At 43.0% G+C, this 27,541-nt stretch overlaps 1 protein-coding gene across 1 annotated transcript in view; it reads right to left on the bottom strand.

Annotated features, from left to right (window-relative positions):
* Nucleotides 1–10,450: 10,450 nt before the first annotated feature.
* LOC106607061 (uncharacterized) overlaps nt 10,451–27,541 on the bottom strand; it is a 38,721-nt gene continuing 21,630 nt past the window's right edge. The window contains exons 3-4 of the mRNA XM_014203649.3: nt 12,433–12,490; nt 10,451–11,379 (exon numbers count right to left, since the gene is read on the bottom strand). Coding sequence (XP_014059124.1) covers nt 11,364–11,379; nt 12,433–12,490 — 74 coding nt within the window. The 3' untranslated portion in view covers nt 10,451–11,363. The remainder of the gene's footprint in view (nt 11,380–12,432; nt 12,491–27,541) is intronic.

Below are 27,541 nucleotides of genomic sequence, written 5' to 3'. Positions count from 1 at the left end.
GTGGCCACTCCAATACCTTGAATTTGTTGTACTTAAGCCATTTTGACACAACTTTGGAAGTATGCTTGGGGTCATTGTCCATTTGGAAGACCCATTTGCGACCAAGCTTTAACTTCCTGACTGATGTCTTGAGATGTTGTTTCAATATATCCACATCATTTTCCTACCTCATGATGCCATCTATTTTGTGAAGTGCACCAGGCCCTCCTGCAGCAAAGCCCCTCCACCATATGATTCTGCCACCCCCATGCTTCACGGTTGGGATGGTGTTCTTCAGCTTGCAAGGCTCCCCCTTTTTCCTCCAAACATAACGATGGTCATTATGGCCAAACAGTTCTATTTTTGTTTCATCAGACCAGAGGACATTTCTCCAAAAAGTACAATCTTTGTCCCCATGTGCAGTTGCAAACCGTAGTCTGGCTTTTTTATGGCGGTTTTGGAGCAGTGGCTTCTTCCTTGCTGAGCGGCCTTTCAGGTTATGTTGATATAGGACTCATTTTACTGTGAATATAGATACTTTTGTACCTGTTTCCTCCATCTTCACAAGGTCCTTTGCTGTTGTTCTGGGATTGATTTGCACTTTTCGCACCAAAGTACGTTCATCTCTAGGAGACAGAACACGTCTCCTTCCTGAGCGGTATGATGTCTGCGTGGTCCCATGGTGTTTGTACTTGCGTACTATTGTTTGTATACATGAACGTGGTACCTTCAGGCGTTTGGAAATTGCTCCCAAGGATGAACCAGACTTGTGGAGGTCTACCATTTTTTCTGATGTCTAAAGCTTCTTTCTTTTCTGAGAAACTTCTAAAGCCATGACATAATTTTTGTGAATTTTCCAAGCTGTTTAAAGGCAGAGTCAGTGTATGTAAACTTCTGACCCACTGGAATTGTAATACATTGAATTATAAGTGAAATAATCTGTCTGTAAACAGTTGATGGAAAAATTACTTGTGTCATGCACAAAGAAGATGTCCTAACCAACTTGCCAAAACTGTAGTTTGTTAACAAGAAATGTGTGGAGTGGTTGAAAAATGAGTGTTAATGACTCCAACATAAGTGTATGTAAACTTCTGCCCATTATCAGCAATCATCTCTCCTGTGTTCCAATGGCACGTTGTGTTAGCTAATCCAAGTTTATAATTTTACAAGGCTAATTGATCATTAGAAAATCATTTTGCAATTATGTTAGCATAGCTGAAAACTGCTGTTCTGATTAAAGAAGCAATAAAACTGGCCTTTTTTAGACTAGTTGAGTATCTGGAGCATCAGCATTTGTGGGTTTGATTACAGGCTCAAAATGGCCAGAAACAAAGACCTTTCTTCAAAAACTCGTCAGTCTATTCTTGTTCTGAGAAATGATGGCTATTCCATGCCAGAAAGAAACTGAAGATCTCGTACAACGCTGTGTATTACTCCCTTCACAGAACAGTGCAAACTGGCTCTAACCAGAATAGAAAGAGGAGTGGGAGGACCCGGTGCACGCCTGAGCAAGAGGACAAGTACATTGGAGTGTCTAGTTTGAGAAACAGACACCTCACAAGTCCTCAACTGGCAGCTTCATTAAATAGTACACGCAAAACACCAGTCTCAACGTCAACAGTGAAGAGGCGACTCCGGGATGTTCCTCTGTCCAGTGTCTGTGTTCTTTTGCCCTTCTTAATCTTTTCTTTTTGTTGACCAGTCTGAGATATGTATTTTTCTTTGTAACTCTGCCAAGAAGGTCAGCATCCCGGAGTTGTCTCTTCACTGTTGACGTTGAGACTGGTGTTTTGCGGGTATTATTTAGCAAGCTAGCTATTGTGGGACATCAACACAAGCAGACCAGAAACAGACATGTTTTTCTGAAAATGACACTTTGCTTTTTGCTTGCTCTTTTGGTCCAGACAGCATCAGATACATGGGCTACACATACTGAGACAGAGGGGTGCTGTTTCCCTCACTCTCTAGTGATTTCTCTAGTGAGATTCAGCCACTTGCGAATTGACGGAAAAGTATGAAAACACATAGATAATTATTTTATAATTGCAATTCTTTGATTGGAAACATTTAGGGAATTCACGCCACTGTCTCAGACTAGAGCAGAGGAACATTTATGAGACTCTGATCTGATATATCTTCCTAGAAGCCACACATACACACATACACACAGACCTGGGAGACAAACTGGAAAATTGAAAGACAGTGGCGGCACTGTTGGCGCTGAGGGATGAGAAAGCAATAAAGCTGCACACACACACACACACACACACACACACACACACACACACACACACACACACACACACACACACACACACACACACACACACACACACACCCCCCCCCCCCCCCCCCCCCCCCTACCACCCCCACCACATCAGCTGAGGTGCACCCCTGATCTAATCAAAAAGTGACAACTGGGGGAGAGAGGGAGAGATAGCACAGAGCCAGGAAAGGGGAGAGGAGATACACTTGTAATCAGTGAGCAGACAGTGGGTATTAAGTGGCGTTTTAAATGTGTTTAATCCAGATGATAATTGCTGGTGATTGACGAGCCTGGGGGTGTGTGTGTGCATGTGATTGGGTAATCTTAATTGCATGCATGATCCAATGTTACAGTAATTTTTTTATCCTTGGTCATTCTTACAGTTTCCAAACTGCATGACAAGGAGAGGAAGTGAGAGGAAAAGAGAGACGTAGAAAAAACATTTCCCTTCATATTATGGTCAGTTAGGTGCTTGTACAGTTCCATACATATGTATGATGTCAATTTGATCACCCTGTTGCAGGAGAACTTTCCTGCAATGCAGGAAATGTAAAACTTGTAGTGTATTTTAGGTTTAAATAGGCTTCTGAAGTTTGTTTCCACTTTAAAATTTCAGGCTTGATTTCCCCTTACAAACAATGTATCAACCCCTACAAAGATGTCAATTAATTATAACACACATTATAATTAACATGTCCTGTTGCTATGGGATTATTTTCCTGCTGTAGCAACCTGACTCAAATTAAGATCCTGCATCTGTAGCCCCTAAGATGTTCTCTCTCTATAATTGCTGTCCCCAGTTATAATGATGAGTATATTGTAGCTGGGCTGCGCTGGGTTTTAATGAGCTGTCTATTGTAGCCTTGTACTGGTATAATGAAGACTAGCATTAGCTAATGCTTATCTTTCAATTAGCAGGTAATGGAGAATTGTGTGTGTGTGTGTGTGTGTGTGTGTGTGTGTGTGTGTGTGTGTGTGTGTGTGTGTGTGTGGTGTGTGTGGCTACTGATGTATTTCTGAAGGTGTCAACCTGTCTCTGTTCTCCAGATCTTTTCAATGAGCTTTCATGTCTTTACAGGAGTCAGTGGCAGGTTTGAAGGATCAGTGCCTTATTCATGACTAAATGCTTCAAGTGACACGCATAGACAGATAATTCAAGTTCGAGACATAATGCAGAGATTATTTGACTTCAAAACATTAAGGAATGAAGTACAATCGAATCCTGATAAGTGCACATTAGATACATTCAAACTCGATTTAAGTGCAGTTCACCAAGAAAAACATACTTTCTTATTTGCTCCAGCTTTCTGAATGCTCTGGTTTAGTGCACACTGAGTGGACTTTAGCAGGGTCTTGCTGTGTACAGTTTATAATGAGAGACACAGACAGCAGGTGAGAGAAATTTGGCTTGTCATCTAAAACACTTTCAAACTTGTACAGATGCGCAATCGAGAGCATCCTGTCAGGGATGTATCACCGCCTGGTACGGCAATTGCACCGCCCTCAACCGCGAGGCTCTCCAGAGGGTAGTGCGGTCTACACAACGCATCACCGGGGGAAACTACCTTCCCTCCAGGATACCTAAATATCATCAAGGACAACAACCACCCGAGCCACTGCCTGTTCACCCCGCTAACATCCAGAAGGCGAGGACAGTACAGGTGCATCAAAGCTGGGACTGAGAGACGGAAAAACAGCATCTATCTCAAGGCCATCAGACTGTTAAACAGCCATCACTAACATAGAGAGGCTGCTGCCAACATACAGACTCAAATCTCTGGCCACTTAAATAAACTGACTTAATAAAGGCATCACTAGTCACTTTCAATAACGCCACCTTAATCATGTTTACATATCCTACATTACTCATCTATATACTGTATTCTACACCATCTACTGCATCTTGCCTATGCCGCACGCCATCGCTCATCCATATATTTATATGTACATATTCTTATTCATCCCTTTACATTTGTGTGTATTTGTGTGTATAATGTAGTTGTTGTGAATTTGATAGATTACTTGTTGGATTTTACTGCATAGTTGGAACTAGAATCACAAGCATTTCGCTACACTCGCATTAACATCTGCTAAACATGTGTATGTGACCAATACAATTTGATTTGATTTGATTTTGATTTGAGATGCCCAGTAGACCGCTCCTGATTCTCCCTGATCATGATTTGCTGACCCTGTTAGGAAACATGATGGATGCTAAGACATTGAACTATCATGTCCTGTCCTCTTAGCCCCTCCTATCTTTACTAGATAGACCAACCCCATTTCCTTCACCATGTAATTGGCATTGGCATTCTACTGTATACTACCCCATAGATCTGTGCTTACAGGAAACCTCTATCCATGTATGTGTGAGTATTACAGGGGATTCAGACCTCAGCGATCAAGTCATTGAGCTCTTCCGTGATGGGTATAGCCTGCAAACAGCATGCATGACCACAGTTTTGTTGTTAGTCAATGATAAAGCTATCTAACACGAGCAGCCCTCTCCTGATTGGCTGTCGTGCGGTTGCGTCGCTGAAACTTGCATAATATTGGGATTTATATGCTATGAAATTGACACAACATTTTCCAGGAAGTAGCCTTATAGTTGTAGAACTTATGGAGGCTCTTTGAATGGTCTTCAGTGGGCAAGAACGTTGTGTAATGGTCTCCATAAAAGGCATCTGGCACAAGTAAATTAATCCACAAACATTTTCCAAATTCCTAAAAAAATGTAAAGCGAAGAAGTCTTGATTGCGTGTGTCCTCACACCCTAGAGTTAATACTTGGAGGAAGCAAGCAGCTGTGAATAATTTTTAACAAGATTATACCAACTTTGCACAACTTTTAGGGCAACATACTGTGTATGCATTGTTTCTGTCAAAATTGCTCAAGCTTAGTAAATTCAGTTGGGAATCATTGATGGACAGCAATATTCAAACCTTGTCTCTGATTTTCAAACAAATTTAAGTCAGGACTGAGAGTGGACAACTCATGAACACTCAACACCTATTGGAAAGCCATTCTGGTGTGTCTTTGGCAAACGTTTCTTTTGTAATTGTGTTGCTGAAAAATAAAACTATCCTAGGGTTTTTCCTCTAACTTTTTCCCTAGGCTTTGATACCTTCGCATTTATTTTCATCCTGACAATTTCCCCCATCCCTGCCGATGACAAGCAAACCCATAACATGATGCTGCTGTGTTGTGTTGTATTGGATTTGACCCAACCCTGTTGGGTACATACTTGTGAACATTAGAAAAAGTTTGTTTTAATTTAAGTTTAAGCATCAGCCAATCAAAGGCTACATGTTAGCTGTTCCCATTACATAACCTGGCCCATTTAGACCAATGCTATCCTCACGAGGTGGCCATGATTATATGCGGTTCAAATTACATAACAGCCAATTAAAATCATTGACATAGCTGAACGTGCTAGAACACTTTTCCATGAGACCGTCCTTAACAGCAGTCAAACGGCACCATCTGCTAATAAAAGCTACTAAAGCACACTCCAATTTTCAATTGGACGATTAGCTGACAGTGTTGAGAGCCTGGCTCCTGGTGATTTTCACTGTTTGCAGCAAGTTTGAATCCCAGCTGATACAGTTGAAGTCGGAAGTTTACATACACTTAGGTCGTTTTTCAACCACTCCACACATTTTTTGTTAACAAACTATAGTTTTGGTAAGTCGGTTAGGACATCTACTTTGTGCATGACACCAGTAATTTTTCCAACAATTGTTTACAGACAGATTAGTTCACTTATAATTCACTGTATCACAATTCCAGTGGGTCAGAAGTTTACATACACTAAGTTGACAGGTGCTTTGAAACAGCTTGGAAAATTCCAGAAAATGATGTCATGGCTTTAGAAGCTTTTGATAGGCTAATTTACATCATTTGAGTCAATTAGAGGTGTACCTGTGGATGTATTTCAAGGCCTACCTTCAAACTCCCAGAACAACCGCAAAGGAACTTGTGAAGATGATGGAGGAAACAGGTACAAAGGTATCTATATCCACAGTAAAATGAGTCCCATATCGACATAACCTTAAAGGCCGCTTAGCAAGGAAGAAGCCACTGCTCCAAAACCGCCATAAAAAAGCCAGACTACGGTTTGCAGCTGCACACGGGGACAAACATTGTACTTTTTGGAGAAATGTCCTCTGGTCTGATGAAACAACAATAGAAATGTTTGGCCATAATGACCATTGTTATGTTTGGAGGAAAAAGGGGGAGGCTTGCAAGCTGAAGAACACCTTCCCAACCGTGAAGCACCGGGATGGCAGCATCATGTTGTGGGGGTGCTTTGCTGCAGGAAGGAGTGGTGCACTTCACAAAATAGTTGGCATCATGAGGAAGGAAAATTATGTGGATATATTGAAGCAACATCTCAAGACATCAGTCAGGAAGTTAAAGCTTGGTCGCAAATGGGTCTTCCAAATGGACAATGACCCCAAGTATACTTCCAAAATTCTGGCAAAATGGCTTAAGTACAACAAAGTCAAGGTGTTGGAGTGGCCATCGTAAAGCCCTGACCTCAATCCTATAGAAAATTTGCAGGCAGAACTGAAAAAACGTGTGCGAGCAAGGAGGCCTACAAACCTGACTCAGTTACACCAGCTCTGTCAGGAGGAATGGGCCAACATTCACCCAATTTAATGTGGGAAGCTTGTGGAAGGCTGCCCAAAACGTTTGACCCAAGTTAAACAATTTAAAGGCAATACTACCTAATACTAATTGAGTGTATGTAAACTTCTGACCCACTGGGAATGTGATGAAAGAAATTAAAGCTGAAATAAATAATTCTCTCTATTATTATTCTGACATTTCATGTTATTAAAATAAAGTGGGGATCCTAACTGACCTGAGACAGGGAATCTTTCCTGGGATTAAACGTCAGGAATTGTGAAAAACTGAGTTTAAATGTATTTGGCTAAGGTGAATGTAAACTTCCGACTTCAACTGTAGTTTTTTTCCTTTGAAATGTAGAATTACATTTATTGTGTTAGCGTGTTGTAACTGAAGATTATGAATTCATTTAATAAGGAGCTTCTTGTTAGAGTCTGACACAGGCTACTGGCACTGCTACATAAATAATCATTACTACTATAGGCTATATTACATAGACGTTTGGCCTACACTTACATCGACAACGCTTTAAATGCATTATTATAATCATCTACTTCATCACATATGTTTGGACCAGAAGTGAACAGTGTTTTCCTTATCAAAAATGTTCATCAAAAATCCAATCAAGTTGTAGAAACATGTCAAGGATGATCAATGTAAACAGGATGCACCTGAGCTCAATTTTGAGTCTCAAAGCAAAGGGTCTGAATACTTATAAATAAGGTATTTCAGTTTATTTTGAATACATTTGCAAATATTTGTAAAATCCTGTTTTTTCGTTTTGTCATTATGGGATATTGTGTGTAGATTGATGAGGGGGAAAAAATTATCAATTTTAGAATAAGGCGGTTTGGAAAAACTGAAGGGGTCTGAATCCTTTCCGAATGCACTATACTTCATGACAGCGTTTCCACAAATGTTATGATATATTTGTCAAGCCCATTCAAAAGATTAGGGGACTGACCCTGGAAGTATGACGTAATGTCGTGTCACTTTCATAGCGTGTTTTCGATTCTGGTCACTAGCCCTCTCATCACTGACCATTGCCATGTGCACTGCCATTGCTGTGTGTCTCTTCGTGTGATCCTTACATTATAAATGACTGGTCGCTCGTAGCTAGGTTGCTGAGTTAGACAGGCACACTCACTGAAACACAGTATAAAACTGTGGAAACCCAGATAATCATAATAGCATCTGAACGTTTAGGTTTGTTGCCATGGTGATGAGGTCATGTCTTCCATGGTTGTACACAACAGGGCAGTGTTATGTAAGTGGTGGGGATGGGGGTTGAATACAACATAGGCAACATGGTACAAGGCAAAGCAGTGGAAAGGGAAACGTGTGTGTTCGTCTGTGTGTGTGTTCGTGTGACCTAACAGTGGAGATGATTTAGGATTATAATTGATGTAGGGTGCTAAATGTGTTCAAGATATATGCCCATATTTTGTCTGTCAATCTGCCTCATTGTCGACTCCCCACAGTTGTCCATTCAGTGCGCACACAGCACTTTTCACGACTTCATACAGCTATCAAACATATTTAACTGGTTTCAAATGTATAAGAAAATATTTAGATGGTGGTGGTAACATCAAACTTAACCCAGAATCCATTAGATCAAATTGGTTATCCTCGCGTTGTGATAGCTACTGTAAGTGGTCAAATCCAATACATATGCACTGGGGTCTTGCATTATATTTGTGCAAGCAGCCCCTCTAAGACATAGGCCAGCGGCGCGTTCAGTATGACTGAACGGTGTGAAATGCTTAATTAGACAGAAACAAAACGGTCCTGTAGGCCTAGTGAATGACCAGTTGAAAGACGTTCTGATTATGGTGGCCCAGAGGGCGATTGTGTATGGTGTGCTGCACTTTGCTAAATTTGCTATTTCAAATGGTCACACCCATATTGATCAGGCCACAAATTGCCACATCCACCAAACGGGTGCAAACGTACACTCTTAGAAAAAAAAGGTGCTATCTAGAACCTAAAAGTGTTCTGTGGCTGTCCCAAAAGGAGAAACCCTTTGAAGAACCCTTTTTAGTTCCAGGTAGAACCCTTTTGGTTCTACCTGGAACCAAAAAGGGTTCTCATATGGGGACAGCAGAAGAACCCTTTTGGAACCCTTTTTTCTAAGAGTGTACCTCAAATACTGTTGAAGAACATCGTGCACCATTTTGGGGAAATGTATCCTTCAGTACAAACCATCACGCAACGTACCAAACTTTGAACGCACCCCAAGTAGACTTCCAGTGTGCCACATAGCTGATGGATAAATAAATAAATAATAAATAAAACAGAGCTAAAGGAAAAGAAGCTTGAGTCAATCCCTAGTGAGAACCGCTGATTTATACACAGACAGAGAGTAACAGTTAAGGGGAACAATCCACTCGAAATCCAGGACTTTTCAATGTAATTCCCAAATCTATAGGCTCTGAGAATAGTGTGACTGTTATGCTGGATCAAATGTAGAATGTGTAGAACACAGGTAGTTCTCCTATAACGGGAAATCCCCAGGCATCTTCACACATGCACACACGCACACACACACTGATGCACAAAAACACACACACACACACACACACACACACACACACACACACACACACACACACACACACACACACACACACACACACACACACACATGCAAACCAGGTATTAAAGTGCTAGCGAAGGCATGTTGCAAAGTAGACAATCGCAGTCTTTAGGAATTGTCTTATTTTCTTTGAACAATAGTGCAGTTAAGAAATCTATGCCATCCTCTTCAGCCTCCCAGCCTGTTGATGTCTATGTAAGTACAGAAGGATAGACAGATAGACGGTGTGTACAGTAGTCAGGTAGGCTGACACAGAGACACAGCATGCAGGCAGTAGTGAAGGCAATCCCATTAGGGCCCACTACTGGTGCATTGCAGTAGGACCATTGCAGTAGGCAGGCAGTTCGGCCCTGCTGACAGAGATAGTGGCAATAAGCACACCACACCACTCCCCTCGCCTACGCCACCCACAGGTTTGCGTTTTTGCGAGTACAAATAATTGTGTGTGATGAAATAAATAAAAAATCCTTTGTGTGATGTCCTTTGTGTGTGTATTTGTGTGTGTGTTGGGTTGGAGAGTGTAGAGGTGTATGTGTGTTTATAACTGTGAGTGAGTGGGGTGGGTGGTTTTTATTCGAATGTATTTGATCCGATGCCATCTGAGTAAATAAATAATGTGAGACCATTACCCATTGCAGCAGGCTGTATCATATAGTGTGTTTTGAAAACACACACAAAAAACAAGTTGACCATAGAGAGATATTGATCAGATAAGCCTCTGAAAATCATATCATCCTCAGTCAAGCGGAGAGGTGAGATTGATAAGCTCCTATCTGCTCTGTGTAGCTGTGTTGGTCCTAGATCGATGGGTTAAGTGCATAAGTGCTGAATACCTCTGTTGTGGTTCCTTCTGCTGAGGTGAAATCGTCGCTCGCTTTATCCTTAACATGAATCCATGCACTCCTACACACAAACACAAACATAGTGCCAGTGTATGGTGTGTGTGTGGGACCAAACAGAAGACTCTCTAGATTAGGTATTTTACATAGACACTTTATTATCTTATGCATACATCTCCTGATATGATATTTATAGATATAATAATACCAGTACATCAAAAATAATAACTGTCATTGTTTATTTAGATATATATATATAGAAAACTAAGAAGATGTACACTACTCTTGACTTATCTTATTTCTATCTTAGTTCTATCACCACAAATGCATCAAGTCACAGGGAGGCAAGGTTATACAGCAGTCCATTAGTAATAATGAAATGTGTGTGTGTGTGTGTGTGTGTGTGTGTGTGGCCCTGCACATATCACATTAATTGAGGATAGGATTTTGATATGTTTTCTCCACAGCCATTGTCATATGAGCAGGTATTTCAACGTTTGGGAATTTGTAAATGTATAATATGGGGCCAATATGATGCAATCTTCTCAGTTCAACTTTGACACAAGGTTTATGTACTGTAACACTGGTTGGAACTTCACACAAAGTTGAAAGGGGAACAGAGTATTGCACTGTATTATGGGGAGCATGTGTTGGTCTGTAAAGGGCCCATGGCCGACAAGTATTGTTCCTTTCTCTTTCATAAGGTTTCTTTCTCAAAGGAGGTAGGACTATTCTGTTGGCAACAGAAAGATTATCATATCTCACTGACAGCAATATTCATTTGGCAATCATGGAGTGTTTGGCTTTGCCTCTAAAACCATCATGTTTCCTATTTTTGAAGTCAAGAAAGATCATGGCTGAAGTCGGACAGTCACCCTCATCAAGACATTGTCTTTCATTCTTTTTTGTATCTTTCTGTCCGTCTTTCTTTCTCTCTCTTTATTTATCTTGATCTTTCTCTACTGCACCTGTCTTTATACTGTTTTTCTCTCTCCCCCTTCCCTTTAGAGACTCTGGTCACAGCAGCATGTATGACTGAGGCTTGTGGTGGTCAGGAGGCATCAAAGCTGAAAGACAAGAATGGAAAATTGGCACACACACATGCATACACAGTAATGGTAATACCCGTGTCCATGCGTGTGTTCGTGTGTTTGTGAGTGTCACGTCCTGACCAGTAAAAGAGGTTATTTGTTATTGTAGTTTGGTCAGGACGTGGCAGGGGTGTGTTTGTTTTGTGTTGTCGGGGTTTTTGGGTTGTGTTCTATGTTTTGTATTTCTATGTTCTATGTTCTAGTTTTTCTATTTCTATGTCTAGTTCATTGTTTTGACCTTCAATTGGAGGCAGCTGTTCCTCGTTGTCTCTAATTGAAGGTCCTATTTAGTAGTGGTGTTTTTTCTATGGGATTTGTGGGTAGTTGTTCCTTGTTTAGCTGTGTGCCTGACAGGACTGTTTTTCGTCGTTCTTTTTGTTCGTGTGTTTTTTTTGTTTTGTTTCTTCAATAAAAGAAGATAATGAGCATACACATTCCCGCTGCGTTTTGGTCCAATTCATACGACGGCCGTGACAGTGAGCCTGTGCTCAGCAGAATGAGGAGAGCAAACCTCTCTAGGTAACCTGAGGGCTGATATATTCGGCCATTAAAAGTGCTTCATCATTAAATATTAACCCAGCCCATCACTCACCCTACAGGCAGCACATTAAGACTGGGGACGGAGCAGAGGGAGCCCAAATACATGCACACACACGCACACACACACAGAGACACACGTGCAGACACGCAAGCATACAGTAGACGACTACACGTACACACACACACTCAAGACACATGAAAGAGTCCATTGTCATCAATCTCTTTCCCGAAAATATTTGTGCAGTATGCCTGTGAGCGAGCGTGTGTTTGTGTGTGTGCATCAGTGGAGGCTGGTGGGATGAGCTATAGGAGGACGGGCTCATTCAAATGGCGGGAATGGAATAAATGGAACAGAGTCAAACGTGGTTTCCATACGTTTGATGTGTTTGATACCATTCATCCCATTCCAGCCATTACAATGAGCCCGTCCGCCTATAGCTTCTCCCATCAGCCTCCACTGGTGTGCATACCTGTGTATGTATGTCTTACCTGTCCCAAAGCTTCACACTCTTACAGGTGTTGGTGCAGCAGCCAGCAGATATGAGAGCTGCAAACAACATCAATAAATATGATACATTATTTATATGACCAAGGACAAGCACAACATCCTGACAATAATACCAGCAAATAATAGAATAGAAAATATTGAAAAGAGTATTGTTGTAATAGTGTGTCTGTTAAATGACTTCATTGTTATGGTACAAGACAATGGGGACTCTTGATTCCCACAGTATATCCAGAGCACTGTGTGTGTGTGTGTGTGTGTGTGTGTGTGTGTGTGTGTGTGTGTGTGTGTGTGTGTGTGTGTGTGTGTGTGTGTGTGGGCCATAGCAGTGAGTAATTGTAGTAATGACAGTCATTAGGTGGAAAACAACCAACTAATTCAAGTGTTCTGTAATTTAGCAGCATCACTTACAATGAGAGGGTCTGCTGGTTTAATTAGCTTATAATGCCCTCTTAATTATGTTCGATACACTGAGTAAGAAGAACACACACACACAGACACACACAGTGCCCTCTGACACAGTGCCCTCTGACACACAAAGGTGTGAAGACCCATAGTGAAAGGCTCAGATGTGTGGTTGAGGCATAAATGAAGTGGATGTATGAGAGTGATGTTACTCTCAGATCTCTCTCCATGTCTGTTACAGCATGGATGGCCCCAGCCTCTGGGTGCCACTTCCTGTTACCCATCATCCTGTGCTTTAGTGACTGTCAACATAGCACTGTGTATCTGCCTGGGAGTAAGAGAGAGATGTCATCCTTTTTGGCTTTTCTGTCTGTTCCTCACACATCACATGTATTTCCTTCTCTCTGTCTTCTTGTATGTCAATCTAGCTCCACCTGTCTATCCTTCTTTCACTCACTCACTCACTCACTCACTCACTCACTCACTCACTCACTCACTCACTCACTCACTCACTCACTCACTCACTCACTCACTCACTCACTCACTCACTCCCTCTCTCTTACTCCCTCACTCACCCCCTCTCTCTTACTCCCGCACTCACCCCCTCTCTCTTACTCCCGCACTCACCCCCTCTCTCTTACTCCCGCACTCACCCCCTCTCTCTTACTCCCGCACTCACCCCCTCTCTCTTACTCACTTACTCACTCACTCACTCACTCACTCACTCACTCACTCACTCACTCACTCACTCACTCACTCACTCACTCACTCACTCACTCACTCACTCACTCACCCCTTCTCACTTTCACTCACTCACTCACTCACTCACCCCTTCTCACTTTCACTCACTCACTCACTCACTCACCCCTCTCTCACTCACTCACTCACTCACTCACTCACTCACTCACTCACTCACTCACTCACTCACTCACTCACTCACTCACTCCTTCTCACGCACTCACTCACTCACTCACTCACTCACTCACTCACTCACTCACCCCTTCTCATGCACTCACTCACTCAGCTCTGTCTCTCATCTCTGTCTCTCATCTCTGTCTCCCTCTCTCATCATAATAAAGGTGTTATTCTGTTAGGGCTGAGATATGCCCCTGTCCATATCGGTTGTATGTTCAGTCACACTAGATCAGGCACACATGCAGGCACACACACACACACACACACACACACACACACACACACACACACACACACACACACACACACACACACACACAGACACACACACACACACACACAGCGTACACACGCATAGTGACAAATAGCATTCCATTTAGCCATAAATCACTTATAAATTTTAACTGTGACCCTAGGCCTCTATTAACTACAAATTACCATTATTGAGTATCGGTTGCCATGGTCACACTTTGGCTTTGAGCTAAATTGATTGTCAACCAATGACAGGACTACATATGAATGTCCTTGGGCAGGGGCAGAGATAAAGGCAAGGCACTACTTTGAAAGCAATTATCAACACAACACTACACTGACTCTCTATGTGGAGCTAGGTACTTAAAAACCCAATACCTGGGTATCAATGGTAAAAATAACTCCTTAAAGCACTATTACTTCAGCATGTGTGTCGTCACATCTACTCGCATTCCACTACAACACCATGGTACTTGCATACTGAGCAGCAAGGGAAACTGCCCTTCCCTACCTGAAGGCTATGCTCAAACCCTACACCCCAACCCGAGTACTCTGTTCTGCCACCTCTGGCCTCTTGGCCCTAAGCAACACTCCCCTAAGGGAGGGCAGCTCACGCTCAGCCCAGTCCAAGCTCTTCTCTGTCCTGGCACCCCAATGGTGGAACAAGCTTCCCCCTGACACTAGGACAGCAGAGACCGTGCCTATCTTCCTGAAAATGTCTGAAACCCTACCTCTTCAAAGAGTATCTTAAATAATCACACAGCACCCACCCCATTTTTTTGTCCCTACTAGCACTGACTTTGCTGATAACTACTTTATTGAGGGAAAATGTATTTACTATGACTGAGATATGTGGTTGTCCCACCTAGATATTTTGAAATTAATGCACTAGCTGTAAATCGCTCAGGATAAGAGGGTCTGCTAAATGACTAAAATGTAAATGTAATGTGTTGTCGATGTTAGGCAGTAAATTTGTAGCATTCAGAGCCCTCAGCCATCTTGGTTATTCATGCAGGACCAGATCAAACTTCCAGTGAGCATGTGGCAGAACAGGTGTTCAGAAGGAGAGGCAGGAAGAAAGAAGAGGTGACGAATGACCACATATGCGTACATATGAGTCTGCGTTTACTAAATACATCCCCTTTGAGCAGAGAGACCCTGGTCCTCTTTCCCCTTTCTGCCCCTATTGACCTGCTTCCTCCTGCACTTCCACTGGTCCAGCCAGAGACGGGGACAAAGACCTCTGGCTAGTCCACAGCTATCTGCTCTGCCTTGCTGCACCTGTGTGTGTGTGTGTGTGTGTGTGTGTGTGTGTCTGTGTGTGTTTTGGCTCTCCTTTGTTAGGGTCCTCTGAGGCATAGCCTCATTGTGAGGGGAAGATAGAAGGGAGCATAGAAAGAAGTGACTCTTTGATTAACAGCACCGTGCATCTATGAAGATTTCAAAGAGTAAACACACACAGACAAACACACATACCAAGGTAAAGTCACACACACACAGACAAACACACATACAAAGAGTTAACACACACACACACACACACACACACACACACACACACACATACCAAGGTAAAGACACACACACACAGACAAACACACATACAAAGAGTTAACACACACATACACACACACACACACACACACACATACCAAGGTAAAGACACACACACACAGACAAACACACATACAAAGAGTAAACACACACACAAACATACATACCAAGGTAAAGACACACACACACACACACACCGATCCACACGCAAAACAACACACACCACATCAACAATATTCATTATGTTCCTGAATCCCTCCATGGCAGCCAATAGACACAGTGTCAATGAAGGTCTGTTCTGAAACTGAACCCCTGCATTAGGCTATTTCCCTTGTGGGGGGCCAAAAAGCTCAAAGCACCAGGAACAACCCCTAAGTGTTGCTTACACTAGCAAATAAACAGTGATTTCCCTGCATCTATTTGAATACATAACACAGCGTACACTAGGAACAGTCAGAATCCTGAAGCTGACATTGATAGGGGAGTGTGTATTATAATTATAATAATTTGATTGGTGCTTATATTTGCCCAATTTACACAAGTGTGTTTTATACACGTGCAATTAGATTTTTTGCATATCCTAACTACCCCTGAGATTCCCTCAGACATTCAAATTAGTGACCTTTAGGTTACTGGCCCAACGGTCTTACCGCTAGGCTACCTGCCTCGCAAACCATTTCCCAACGTGGGGTGTGTGTGTGTGTGTGCGTGTGCATGCACAGACAGATATTCGCATGTGTGATGTGTACGTGAGTGCATGCATCTGCTCATGAAAGTGTGTGTGTGTGGGTGGGTTAGCTTCACAGGTAAGCACTTAATGTGTCAAATATTCCTCTGCAGAAAAAAATGCTTCAAAGTGGAAATGTAAATGAGAAGCCAGGGAAGCAGCTGTTGGCCTAGATTAGGAGCTGTCCCCAGTAGAGGACCTATGATCACTATCACACACACATACACACTGCACGAGGTGTTGTAAGTACACTACATTACCAAAAGTATGTGGACACCTGCTCGTCGAACATCTCATTCCTAAATCATGGGCATTAATATGGAGTTTGTTCCCCCTTTGCTGCTATACAGCCTCCACTCTTCTGGGAAGGCTTTCTACTAGATGTTGGAACATTGCTGCGGGGACCAGCTTCCATTCAGCCACAAGAGCATTAGTGTGGTCGGATACTGACGTTTGGCGATTAGGCCTGCCTCTCAGTCGGCATTTCAATTCATCCCAAAGGTGTTCAATGGGTTTGAGGTCAAGGCTCTGTGCAGGCCAGTCAAGTTTCCACATCAATCTCAACAAACTATTTCTGTATGGACCTCGCTTTGTGCACAGGGGCATTGTCATGCTGAAACAGGAAAGGGCCTTCCACAAACTGTTGACACAAAGTTAGAAGCACAGAATCGTCTAAAATGTTGTTGTACTTTACAGTTGCCACTATGCATTCGGGCAGGTAGCGTTCTCCTGGCATTCGACAAACCCAGATTCGTCCATCGGACTGCCTGATGGTGAAGCAGGATTCATCACTCCAGAGAACGCGTTTCCACTGCTCCAGAGTCCAATGGCGGCGAGCCATGATATTAGGCTTGTGTGCGACTGCTCGGCCATGGAAACCCATTTCATGAAGCTCCTGACAAACAGTTCTTGTGTTGACTTTGCTTCCAGAGGCAGTTTGGAACTCGGTAGTGAGTGTTGCAACCAAGGACTGACGATTTTTACGCGTTACGCGTTTCAGCACTTGGCAGTCCCGTACCGTGAGCTTGTGAGGCCTACCACTTCACGGCTGAGCCGTTGTTGCACCTTGACGTTTCCACTTCACAATAACAGCACTTACAGTTGACCATAGCAGCCCTAGAAGGGCATCAAATTGATAAACTGACTTCTTGGAAAGGTGGCATCATATGAAGGTGCCACGTTGAAAGTCGATGAGCTCTTCAGTAAGGACATTCTACTGCCAATGTTTGTCAATGGAGATTGCATGGCTGTGTGCTCGATTTTATACACCTGTCAGCAACAGGTGTGGCAGAAATAGCCAAATCCACTAGTATGTCCACATTCTTTTGTATATATAGTGTATATGGTAGTAGAATAGTGGCCTGAGGTCACACACTTAATGTGTTTTGAAATAATTTGTGAAATGCATTGTAATGTTTTTAAAATTGTATTTAACTGCCTTAATTGTCCTGGACCCCAGGAAGAGTTGCTGCTGCCTTGGATAAGGTGCCTCAGGATAAATCAGGATAAATCAATGTTAAAGTGTACATAGCCGGCCATATATGGATGTAAAATGTTACTTTACGGGTTGGTTATGTAGGCGTCTTCTAACCCATCGCTTTCTACTACTCCAATCAATGTTATTCCCCTTGATCTTCAAGAATAAGACTTGGAAATATGGAAGTATGGACTAGCCAAATTGTTTTAACTGAGCATGACCCCAAAACTAAGGACTTATTAGCCAGCCCTACTCTGTTGTTTATGATTTTGTTGTCATGGAGAACCGCTTGGGCTCATTGATTCGAGTTTAAAAATAAATGCTGCGCTCATGGAATTGCATGCTTTGCCAAGAGTGTGCAAAGCTATCATCAAGGCAAAGGCTGGCTACTTTGAAGAATCTAAAATATATTTTGATTTGTTGAACACTTTTTTGGTTACTACATTATTCCTTGTGTTATTTCATAGTTTTGATGTCTTCTCTATTACTCTACAAAAATAAAGAAAAACCCTTCAATGAGTAGGTGTGTCCAAACTTTTGACTGGTATTGTATGTATAATTTATACATCAAAAAATGGATGTAGTAACTACAGATTGCCCCTTTAAGTCTATCAAAAGTGTGCAAGTTTGAGTATGTGTCCATTAGGCCTATGGATTTTCAGCATGAATTACATTGAGCAATAAAAGCCCCACTTTTATTCCATAGGCTTGGATCCGCACTATGCAGCTGTTGCAAGAGGGCATTTTTCACTGGCTGTCCACTGGTTTAAAAAATAATGATTGACAGGTAGTTTAAACTTCTTGAATCCAACCATTATTGGGTTCAAATACACATTTAGATTTGTGAACAGCTATAAAACAACAGCCACAATCCGTAAGCAGCAAATAGCTAAATGAGAGAGCAGCAGTGTGATTCACATCAATGAGCTATGTAGATATCAATAATAAGTGATATCCGTATCGCTGAAGACTACACCACTATTGTCATCCTTACCTCCAAGCGTTCATTCAATTATCTTTGGATAACTTTGGATGCCGACAGCAGCCGCACCATTGGAAGACATAGCTTGGACTGTAGCCTACAAAATCATCTTTTCCCACAAACCATCAAACACATTTAGTGTGTCATCATATTGGTCTCTGACTTCTGGTCAGACTCGCTCAGGTCGAACAAATTTAAACTTGCGCCTTTTTTCAATGCTGATTTGAATGTGATTGAGAAAACAGAAAAGTGTCAAAATATTTTTTTCGCAAACATCCTTTCTGAATTTAAAAGTAATCCTCGAAGTAATCATCTACTTTTTCAAAAGAATCGGTAATCTGATTACAATATTTTTGCTGGTAAAGTAACAGATTACAATTACTGGTTTTTTTGTAATCCGTTACATGTAACACGTGACTCCCCAACCCTGCACACAGACAGACAGACAGACAGACAGACAGACACAGACAGACAATCCAACAGCACCCCAGGTCAACACTTAATGAGTTTTTTACCAAATATCTGTGGTGGGTTTACCACCTTATTGGCCTACTTCCTTCCTGCTAGCAACCAAAAGAGTGAAAAATACCCAACAGTGGCAGCACATACACACTCTCACACTTCCAAACACACTTTCCAGGTGTAGTTGTTTGTTGTTTCCTAGCGCTCACAGCCGGGAGCCTAGAGACGGAGCCTGGAGACGGAGTAAATGTAAGTGATTGGAGCACGTCAGGGAATCAGCGCTGTTAGGAGGATAAACTACTATTTAAAACCCTTAAGATCAAACACACTCACACACTTATGCTGTGTGTGTTTTCTCTGGAGGCAAATTAGGCTAGTTCTACCCAGAACATCCACCCACCACAGAGCAATGTTCTCTCTCTTCTCTTCTCTCAGCAGAAACACAGCAGGGGTACTGGGGAACACTCAATACAGTATATAAAGTCCTGGTCTAGCTACTGTTTGCCTGCCATGGTACTGAGAGATAGTGTGGTAAAAAGCACGTGTTGGTACTTTATATACTACCACAGAGAATTAATCAGAATTGGAACCAAATGGTACATACAGTTCAAGTCAGAAGTTTACATACACCTTAGCCAAATACATTTGAACTCAGTTTTTCACAATTCCTGACATTTAATCCAAGTAAAGATTCCCTTCTTTGGGTGAGTTAGGCTCAACCCTTTATTTTAAGAATAATTAGTATTTGGTAGCATTGCCTTTAAATTGTTTAACTTGGGTCAAACGTTTCGGGTAGCCTTCCACAAGCTTCCCATAATAAGTTGGGGGAATTTTGGCCCATTCCTCCTGACAGAGCTGGTGTAACTGAGTCAGGTTTCTAGGCCTCCTTGCTCGCACACGTTTTTTTCAGTTCTGCCCACAAATTTTCTATAGGATTGAGGTCAGGGCTTTGTGATGGCCACTCCAATACCTTGACTTTGTTCTCCTTAAGCCATTTTGACACAACTTTGGAAGTATGCTTGGGGTCATTGTCCATTTGGAAGACATATTTGCGACCAAGCTTTAACTTCCTGACTGATGTCTTGAGATGTTGCTTCAATATATCCACATAATTTTTTCTACCTCATGATGCCATCTATTTTGTGAAGTGCACCACTCCCTCCTGCAGCAAAGCACCCCCCACAACATGATGCTGCCAGCTCCGTGCTTTACGGTTGGGATGGTGTTCTTCGGCTTGCAAGCCTCCTCCTTTTTCCTCCAAACATAATGACGGTCATTATGGCCAAACAGTTCTATTGTTGTTTCATCAGACCAGAGGACATTTCTCCAAAAAGTACGATCTTTGTCCCCATGTGCAGTTGCAAACCGTAGGCTGGCTTTTTTCTGGCGGTTTTGGAGCAGTGGCTTCTTCCTTGCTGAACGGCCTTTCAGGTTATGTCAATATAAGACTCGTTTTACTATGGATATAGAGACTTTTGCACCTGTTTCCTCCATCATCTTCAAAGGGTCCTTTGCTGTTGTTCTGGATTTGATTTGCACTTTTTGCACAAAAGTACGTTCATCTCTAGGAGACAGAACGCGTCTCCTTCCTGAGCGGTATGACGACTGTGGTCCCATGGTGTTTATACTTACGTACTTGTCACGACTTCTGCCAAAGTCAATGCCCCTCCTTGTTCGGGTAGTGCTTGGCAGTCGACGTCACCGGCCTTCTAGCCATCATTGATCCATTTTTCATTTTCCATTGGTTTGTCTTCTCTTCCTACACACCTGGTTCCAATCCCATTCATTACATGTTGTGTATTTAACCCTCTGTTTCCCCTCATGTCCTTGTCAGAGATTGCTTGTTGTTATGTGCTCGTGTCTTTCGTATTGGCGCACGACGGGTTATTTCACCCATGTTATTTTTTATGTACGTTGGTTTTTGTAGTTTGTTTTATCTTTATTAAAATACTCCAGTTACACCAAGTTGGTTTCTCCTGCGCCTGACTTCCCTGCCACCTACACACACGAGAATGACCGTACTATTGTTTGCACAGATGAACGTGGTACCTTCAGTTGTTTGGAAATTGCTCACAAGGATGAACCAGACTTGTGGAGGTCTACAATTTTTTTTTTCTGAGGTCTTGGCTGATTTCTTTTGATTTTCCCATGATGTCAAGCAAAGAGGCACTGAGTTTGAAGGTAGGCCTTGAAATACATCCACAGGTACACCTCTAATTGATTCAAATGATGTCAATTAGCCTATCAGAAGCTTCTAAAGCCATGACATCATTTTCTGGAATTTTCCAAGCTGTTTAAAGGCACAGTAAACTTAGTGTATGTAAACTTCTGACCCACTGATATTGTGATACAGTGAATTATAAGTGAAATAATCTGTCTGTAAACAATTGTTTGAAAAATTACTTGTGTTGTCCACAAAATAGATGTCCTAACCGACTTTCCAAAACTATAGTTTGTTAACAAGAAATGTGTGGAGTGGTTGAAAAATGAGTTTTAATTTACATTTCAGTCATTTAGCAGACACTCTTATCCAGAGCGACTTACAGTAGTGAATGCATACATTTCATACATTTTTTTTCTGTGCTGGCCCCCCGTGGGAATCGAACCCACAACCCTGGCATTGCAAACACCATGCTCTATCAACTGAGCTACAGGGAAGGCTCCAACCTAAGTGTATGTAAACTTCCGACTTCAACTGTAGTAGTATTGTTGCTCTACATACACCAGAAACACATTCACACATAAAAACAATAACATCTTCCTTGTCACTATGCTGTTGGGTTGTGCAACGCTATATTGAGTTCAGCACTATTGCTATTCTGAAATGTTTACACAGCTTATCATTTAAAGTGAATGCAGCCCCGTTAGCACGCCTGTCATGACAACAGGAAGTGTGATTGACAGTGAAAACAGGATTTAGATCATATGCTGACATCATATCCTCTTTCTCAGCGTCTTTATTCACAGCTACAGCAGGGCTCAAATCTCAGGCCTAAAAATAGCCCAAGCACAAAACACTGTATGAGACCCTAGAGAATAAACAGCCACTGTTTTTCCTCTATTCGCCACTCCAATCTCTCTTTCATGCATGCTCGAATGCATGCACGCACACTGCCATGAGGAGAGGTAGGTGTGGTTAACCCTTTATTGAAGGAGTGGAGAAGCCATGTCATCAGTTCTGTTAACAGTCTGCCTCAGTAGCTTTTCTGCTCACTCTATAGGACTTCCCGTTAGAACTTCATGTTGATCAGGTGTAGAGCTGTGGCAGTCATGACATTTTGGCAGCAGGTGATTGACAAGCAAATAACTGCCGGTCACACGGTCATTTACTGTTAATTAACCCTTTAGAACCCATAGCGGCCGTCAACGGCATTTCTTTAAATTACTATAGTGGCCGCGAATGGCCTTGATTTATAACAATAATATCTGTGTCAATATAGCAAATGAACTTGCTAACAACCTGTTGCCGTATCCACGTGGCTGTTGTCATCAACCAGAAACAGGAAACATGGTATGCTGTCATTTGACCTTTAATATCTTTTTTTACTTAATTACTGAAAATGATTGCGCCAAGAGGGACAATACTTTTTACTGTGAAAGATGCTGTATCTATTGGTTGGTGATACGGATTTGGCCACATCCATGATCTTTGAAAAGCGATGATGTTGAGGTGAGTGAAATAAGTAAACAGCAGCTATATGTTTGGTGTTGTTGATGTTTGATGCTGTGAAACTTGGGGAATAGCTCTCAGATTAGCAAGTCAAGCCATAATAACTTGGTTGGTACAGGCAAGAACATCAGCAGTGGAGCTCATGGAAATAGTTGCAGTGTTTAGCTTTATATCATCAGCTAACTAGTTGGTTGGTTTGTCTTGTTTCTACCAAAGTAATACATATGGAAACCACCCAAGATGCTTGCTATAGCTAGCTAGCTAACTAGTTTGTCTGTCAGGCAAGAAAAGTTGTGTGTTGCGGTAAATTAGGGCTGCGCTCATGAAGTGTCTCTGCACAGGCCATACAAACGCTTCACATCGCGTGGCCGCTGCCACTCTAACCTGGTGGTCCCAGCGCGCACGACCCACGTGGAGTTCCAGGTCTCCGGCAGCCTCTGGAACTGCCGGTCTGCGGCCAACAAGGCAGAGTTCATCTCAGCCTATGCTACCCTCCAGTCCCTCGACTTCTTGGCGATGACGGAAACATGGATTACCACAGAAAATACTGCTACTCCTACTGCTCTCTCCTCGTCTGACCACGTGTTCTCGCACACCCAGAGAGCATCTGGTCAGCGGGGTGGTGGCACTGGAATCCTCATCTCTCCCAAGTGGACATTATCTCTTTCTCCCCTGACCCATCTGTCTATCTCCTCTTTTGAATTCCATGCTGTCACAATCACTAGCCCATTCAAGCATAACATCCTTACCATTTATCGCCCTCCAGGTTCCCTTGGAGAGTTCATCAATGAGCTTGACGCCTTGATAAGTTCCTTTCCTGAGGATGGCTCACCCCTCACAGTTCTGGGTGACTTTAACCTCCCTACGTCTACCTTTGACTAATTTCTCTCTGCCTCCTTCTTTCCACTCCTCTCCTCTTTTGACCTCACACTCTCACTGTCCCCCCCACTCACAAGGCAGGCAATATGCTTGACCTCATCTTCACTAGATGCTGTTCTTCTACTAATCTCACTGCAACTCTCCGATCATTACCTTGTATCCTTTTCCCTCTCGCTCTCCTCCAACACTACTCACTCTGCCCCTACTCAGATGGTATTGCGCCGTCGCAACCTTCACTCTCTCGCTCCTGCTACTCTCTCCTCTTCCATCCTATCATCTCTTCCCTCTGCTCAAGCCTTCTCCAACCAATCTCCTGATTCTGCCTCCTCAACCCTCCTCTCCTCCCTTTCTGCATCCTTTGACTCTCTATGTCCCCTATCCTCCCGACCGGCTCGGTCCTCCCATCCTGCTCCGTGGCTTGACGACTCATTGCGAGCTCACAGAACAGGGCTCCGGGCAGCCGAGCGGAAATGGAGGAAAACTAACCTCCCTGCGGACCTGGAATCTTTTCACTGCCTCCTCTCTACATTTTCCTCCTCTGTTTCTGCTGCTAAAGCCACTTTCTACCACTCTAACTTCCAAGAATCTACCTCTAACCCTAGGAAGCTCTTTGCCACCTTCTCCTCCCTCCTGAATCCCCCCCCCCCCCCCCCTCCCTCCCTCTCTGCGGATGATTTCGTCAACCATTTTGAAAAGAAGGTCGACGACATCCGATCCTCGTTTGTTAAGTCAAACGACACCGCTGGTCCTGCTCACATTGCCCTACCCTATGCTTTGACCTCTTTCTCCCCTCTCTCTCCAGATGAAATCTTGCGTCTTGTGACGGCCGGCCGCCCAACAACCTGCCCGCTTGACCCTATCCCCTCCTCTCTTCTCCAGACCATTTCCGGAGACCTTCTCATTTACCTCACCTCGCTCATCAACTCATCCTTGACCACTGGCTACGTGGTCAGGACCTACACACAGGCCCTACACCCAAACAAGGGCACTGCGTTCATCCACCTCTGGCCTGCTGGCCCCCCTACCTCTGCGGAAGCACAGTTCACGCTCAGCCCAGTCAAAACTGTTCGCTGCTCTGGCACCCCAATGGTGGAACAAGCTCCCTCACGACGCCAGGACAGCGGAGTCAATCACCACCTTCCATAGACACCTGAAACCCCACCTCTTTAAGGAATACCTGGGATAGGATAAAGTAATCCTTCTAACACCCCCCCCCCCCCCCAAAAAAAAATATATATATATGTACTATTGTAAAGTGGTTGTTCCACTGGATATCATAAGGTGAATGCACCAATTTGTAAGTCGCTCTGGATAAGAGCGTCTGCTAAATGACATAAATGTAAAATGTGTCAACCTCAGCTGTCACTTTCACAAGCTAGCCAACCAGCTAACTAGCCACCAAAATGAAGGCTAGAGAAATTCATTTTTATCTGTTGGGCTTAGGTTATGGTTTGTCATGCTTGCTAGGTGCAGATATTCACAGGCTATACATTACCTCGTTTTCCTATTATTTGACAGCTTAGCTGCCGTTTTAGGCTAGTACATGCCCGCGCAGTGAACCTCATATGATGAGCTGGATATTTATTTACATAGAAAGCTAACAAGTTGCTTGTTTTATCCAGTTTCTACCGATGCAATTCATTTGGAAACTGTCCCAGCTTCGTAACTAATCAGCTGACATTGGCAAACTCTGCAGTTAAGTCTGACAGTCAAAAAGAGAGAGAGAGAGAGAGAGAGAGAGAGAGAGAGAGATACGGAAGTGGTCAGATGACGCAGATGCTACGGTACATGACTGTTTTGTTAGCACAGACTGAAATATGTTCCGGGATTCATCCAATGGCATTGAGGAGTACACCAACTCAGTCACCGGCTTCATCAATAAGTGCATTGACGACGTCGCCCCCACAGTGACCGTATGTACATATCCAAACCAGAAGCCATGGATTACAGGCAACATCCGCACCAAGCTAAAGGCCCCTTTCAAGGAGCAGGACACTATTCCGGACGCTTATAAGAAATTCCGCTATGCCCACAGAAGAACCATCAAACAGGCACAGCATCAATACAGGACTAAGATTGAATCCTACTACACTGACGCGGACGCTCGTCGGATGTGGCAGGGCTTGCACACTATTACAGACTACAAAGGGAAACCCAGTCGTGAGCTGCCCAGTGACGTGAGCCAACCAGATGGGCTAAATGCCTTTTATGCTCACTTCGAGGCAAGCAACACTGAAGCATGCATGAGAGAACCAGGTGTTCCGGATGAATGTGTGATCACGCTCTCCGTAGCCGATGTGAGCAAGACCTTTAAACAGGTCAACATTCACAAGGCCGCGGGGCCAGACGGATTACCAGGATGTGTACTCAGATCATGCGCGGATCAACCTCTCACTGACCGAGTCTGTAATACCTTCAAGCAGACCACCATAGTCCCTGTGCCCAAGAAAGTGAAGGCAACCTGCATAAATGAATACCGACACGTAGCACTCACGTCGGTAGCCATGAAGTGCTTTGAAAGGCTGGTCATGGCTCACATCAACACCATCATCCCGGAAACCCTACACCCACTCCAATTAGCATACCGCCCCATCAGATCCGCAGATGACGCAATCTCAATCGCACTCCACACTGCCCGATCACATCTGGACAAAAGGAACACCTATGTGAGAATGCTGTTCATTGACTACAGCTCAGCGTTCCGCACCATAGTGCCCACAAAGCCCATCACTATGCTAAGGACCCTGGGACTAAACACCTCCCTCTGCAACTGGATCCTGGACTTCCTGACGGGCCGCCCCCAGGTGGTAAGGGTAGGGAACAACACATCTGCCACAATGATTCTCAACCTGAGGGCTACTCAGGGGTGCATGCTTAGTCCCCTCCTGTACTCCCTGTTCACTCACGACTGCGTGGCCAAGCACGAATCCAACACCATCATTAACTTTTCTGACAGTGGTGGTAGGCCTGATCACCACCACTGATTTACCCCCGCACATTGACTCGGTACAGATACCCACTGTATGTAGCCTCATTATTGTTATTATATTGTGTTACTTTATAAAATGTATTTTATTTTTTACTTTAGTTTATTTAGTAAATATTTTCTTAACCATATTTTCTTAAAACTGCATTGTTGGTTAAGGGCTTGTAAGGAACCATTTCACGGTAAGGTCTACACCTGTTGTATTCGGCGCATGTGACAGAATTTGATTTGATTTGAAATACATGTTCCAAACATACTCTGAAACAGTTCTGGGATGCGATAGATCCCAAATTAATACAACCACTCGCATCATAAAAACTTTTAAAAGCAATGAGGCTGATGCAACAGATCAGAATGTTTAGCTTAAAATGCTGATAAATGATTAGGCTATTTCTTTACATTATAAGCGCAACAATGCACACACAGCAGTAGGCTATAAGCGTGAATGTTCCAAAATGCAATCAATTGGCATTCATTTTTTTCTAGAAAGTGGCAGCAAATGCAATTACACATGTAATGCTTTATTATAAAGGTGCATTTTTATGGTGAAAATTATCTTCCCCAAACTTGAAACTCACCCGCAACCTATTTATGCCAGTTAGACTCTACACTGCTTATAAAGCAGATTAATGTGCTCAATTTGAAGACGTTATTTGGCCACTTTAGTGATACAAACCTTATCAAAACATATAGGCCTATGGGCTAGGCTACATGAGGTGTGCGACTATGATTTGAAAAAGTCACAAAAAAAAGGAATGCGCTGTTTCTTTCCACACTGCACAAG

The sequence above is a fragment of the Salmo salar genome, chromosome 01, assembly GCF_965601325.2.
Source record: "Salmo salar chromosome 01, fSalSal1, whole genome shotgun sequence".
NCBI classification, from domain to species: domain Eukaryota; kingdom Metazoa; phylum Chordata; class Actinopteri; order Salmoniformes; family Salmonidae; genus Salmo; species Salmo salar.
Note: the sequence above shows the minus strand (reverse complement) of the source record. Positions and strands in the feature narration are given on the sequence as shown.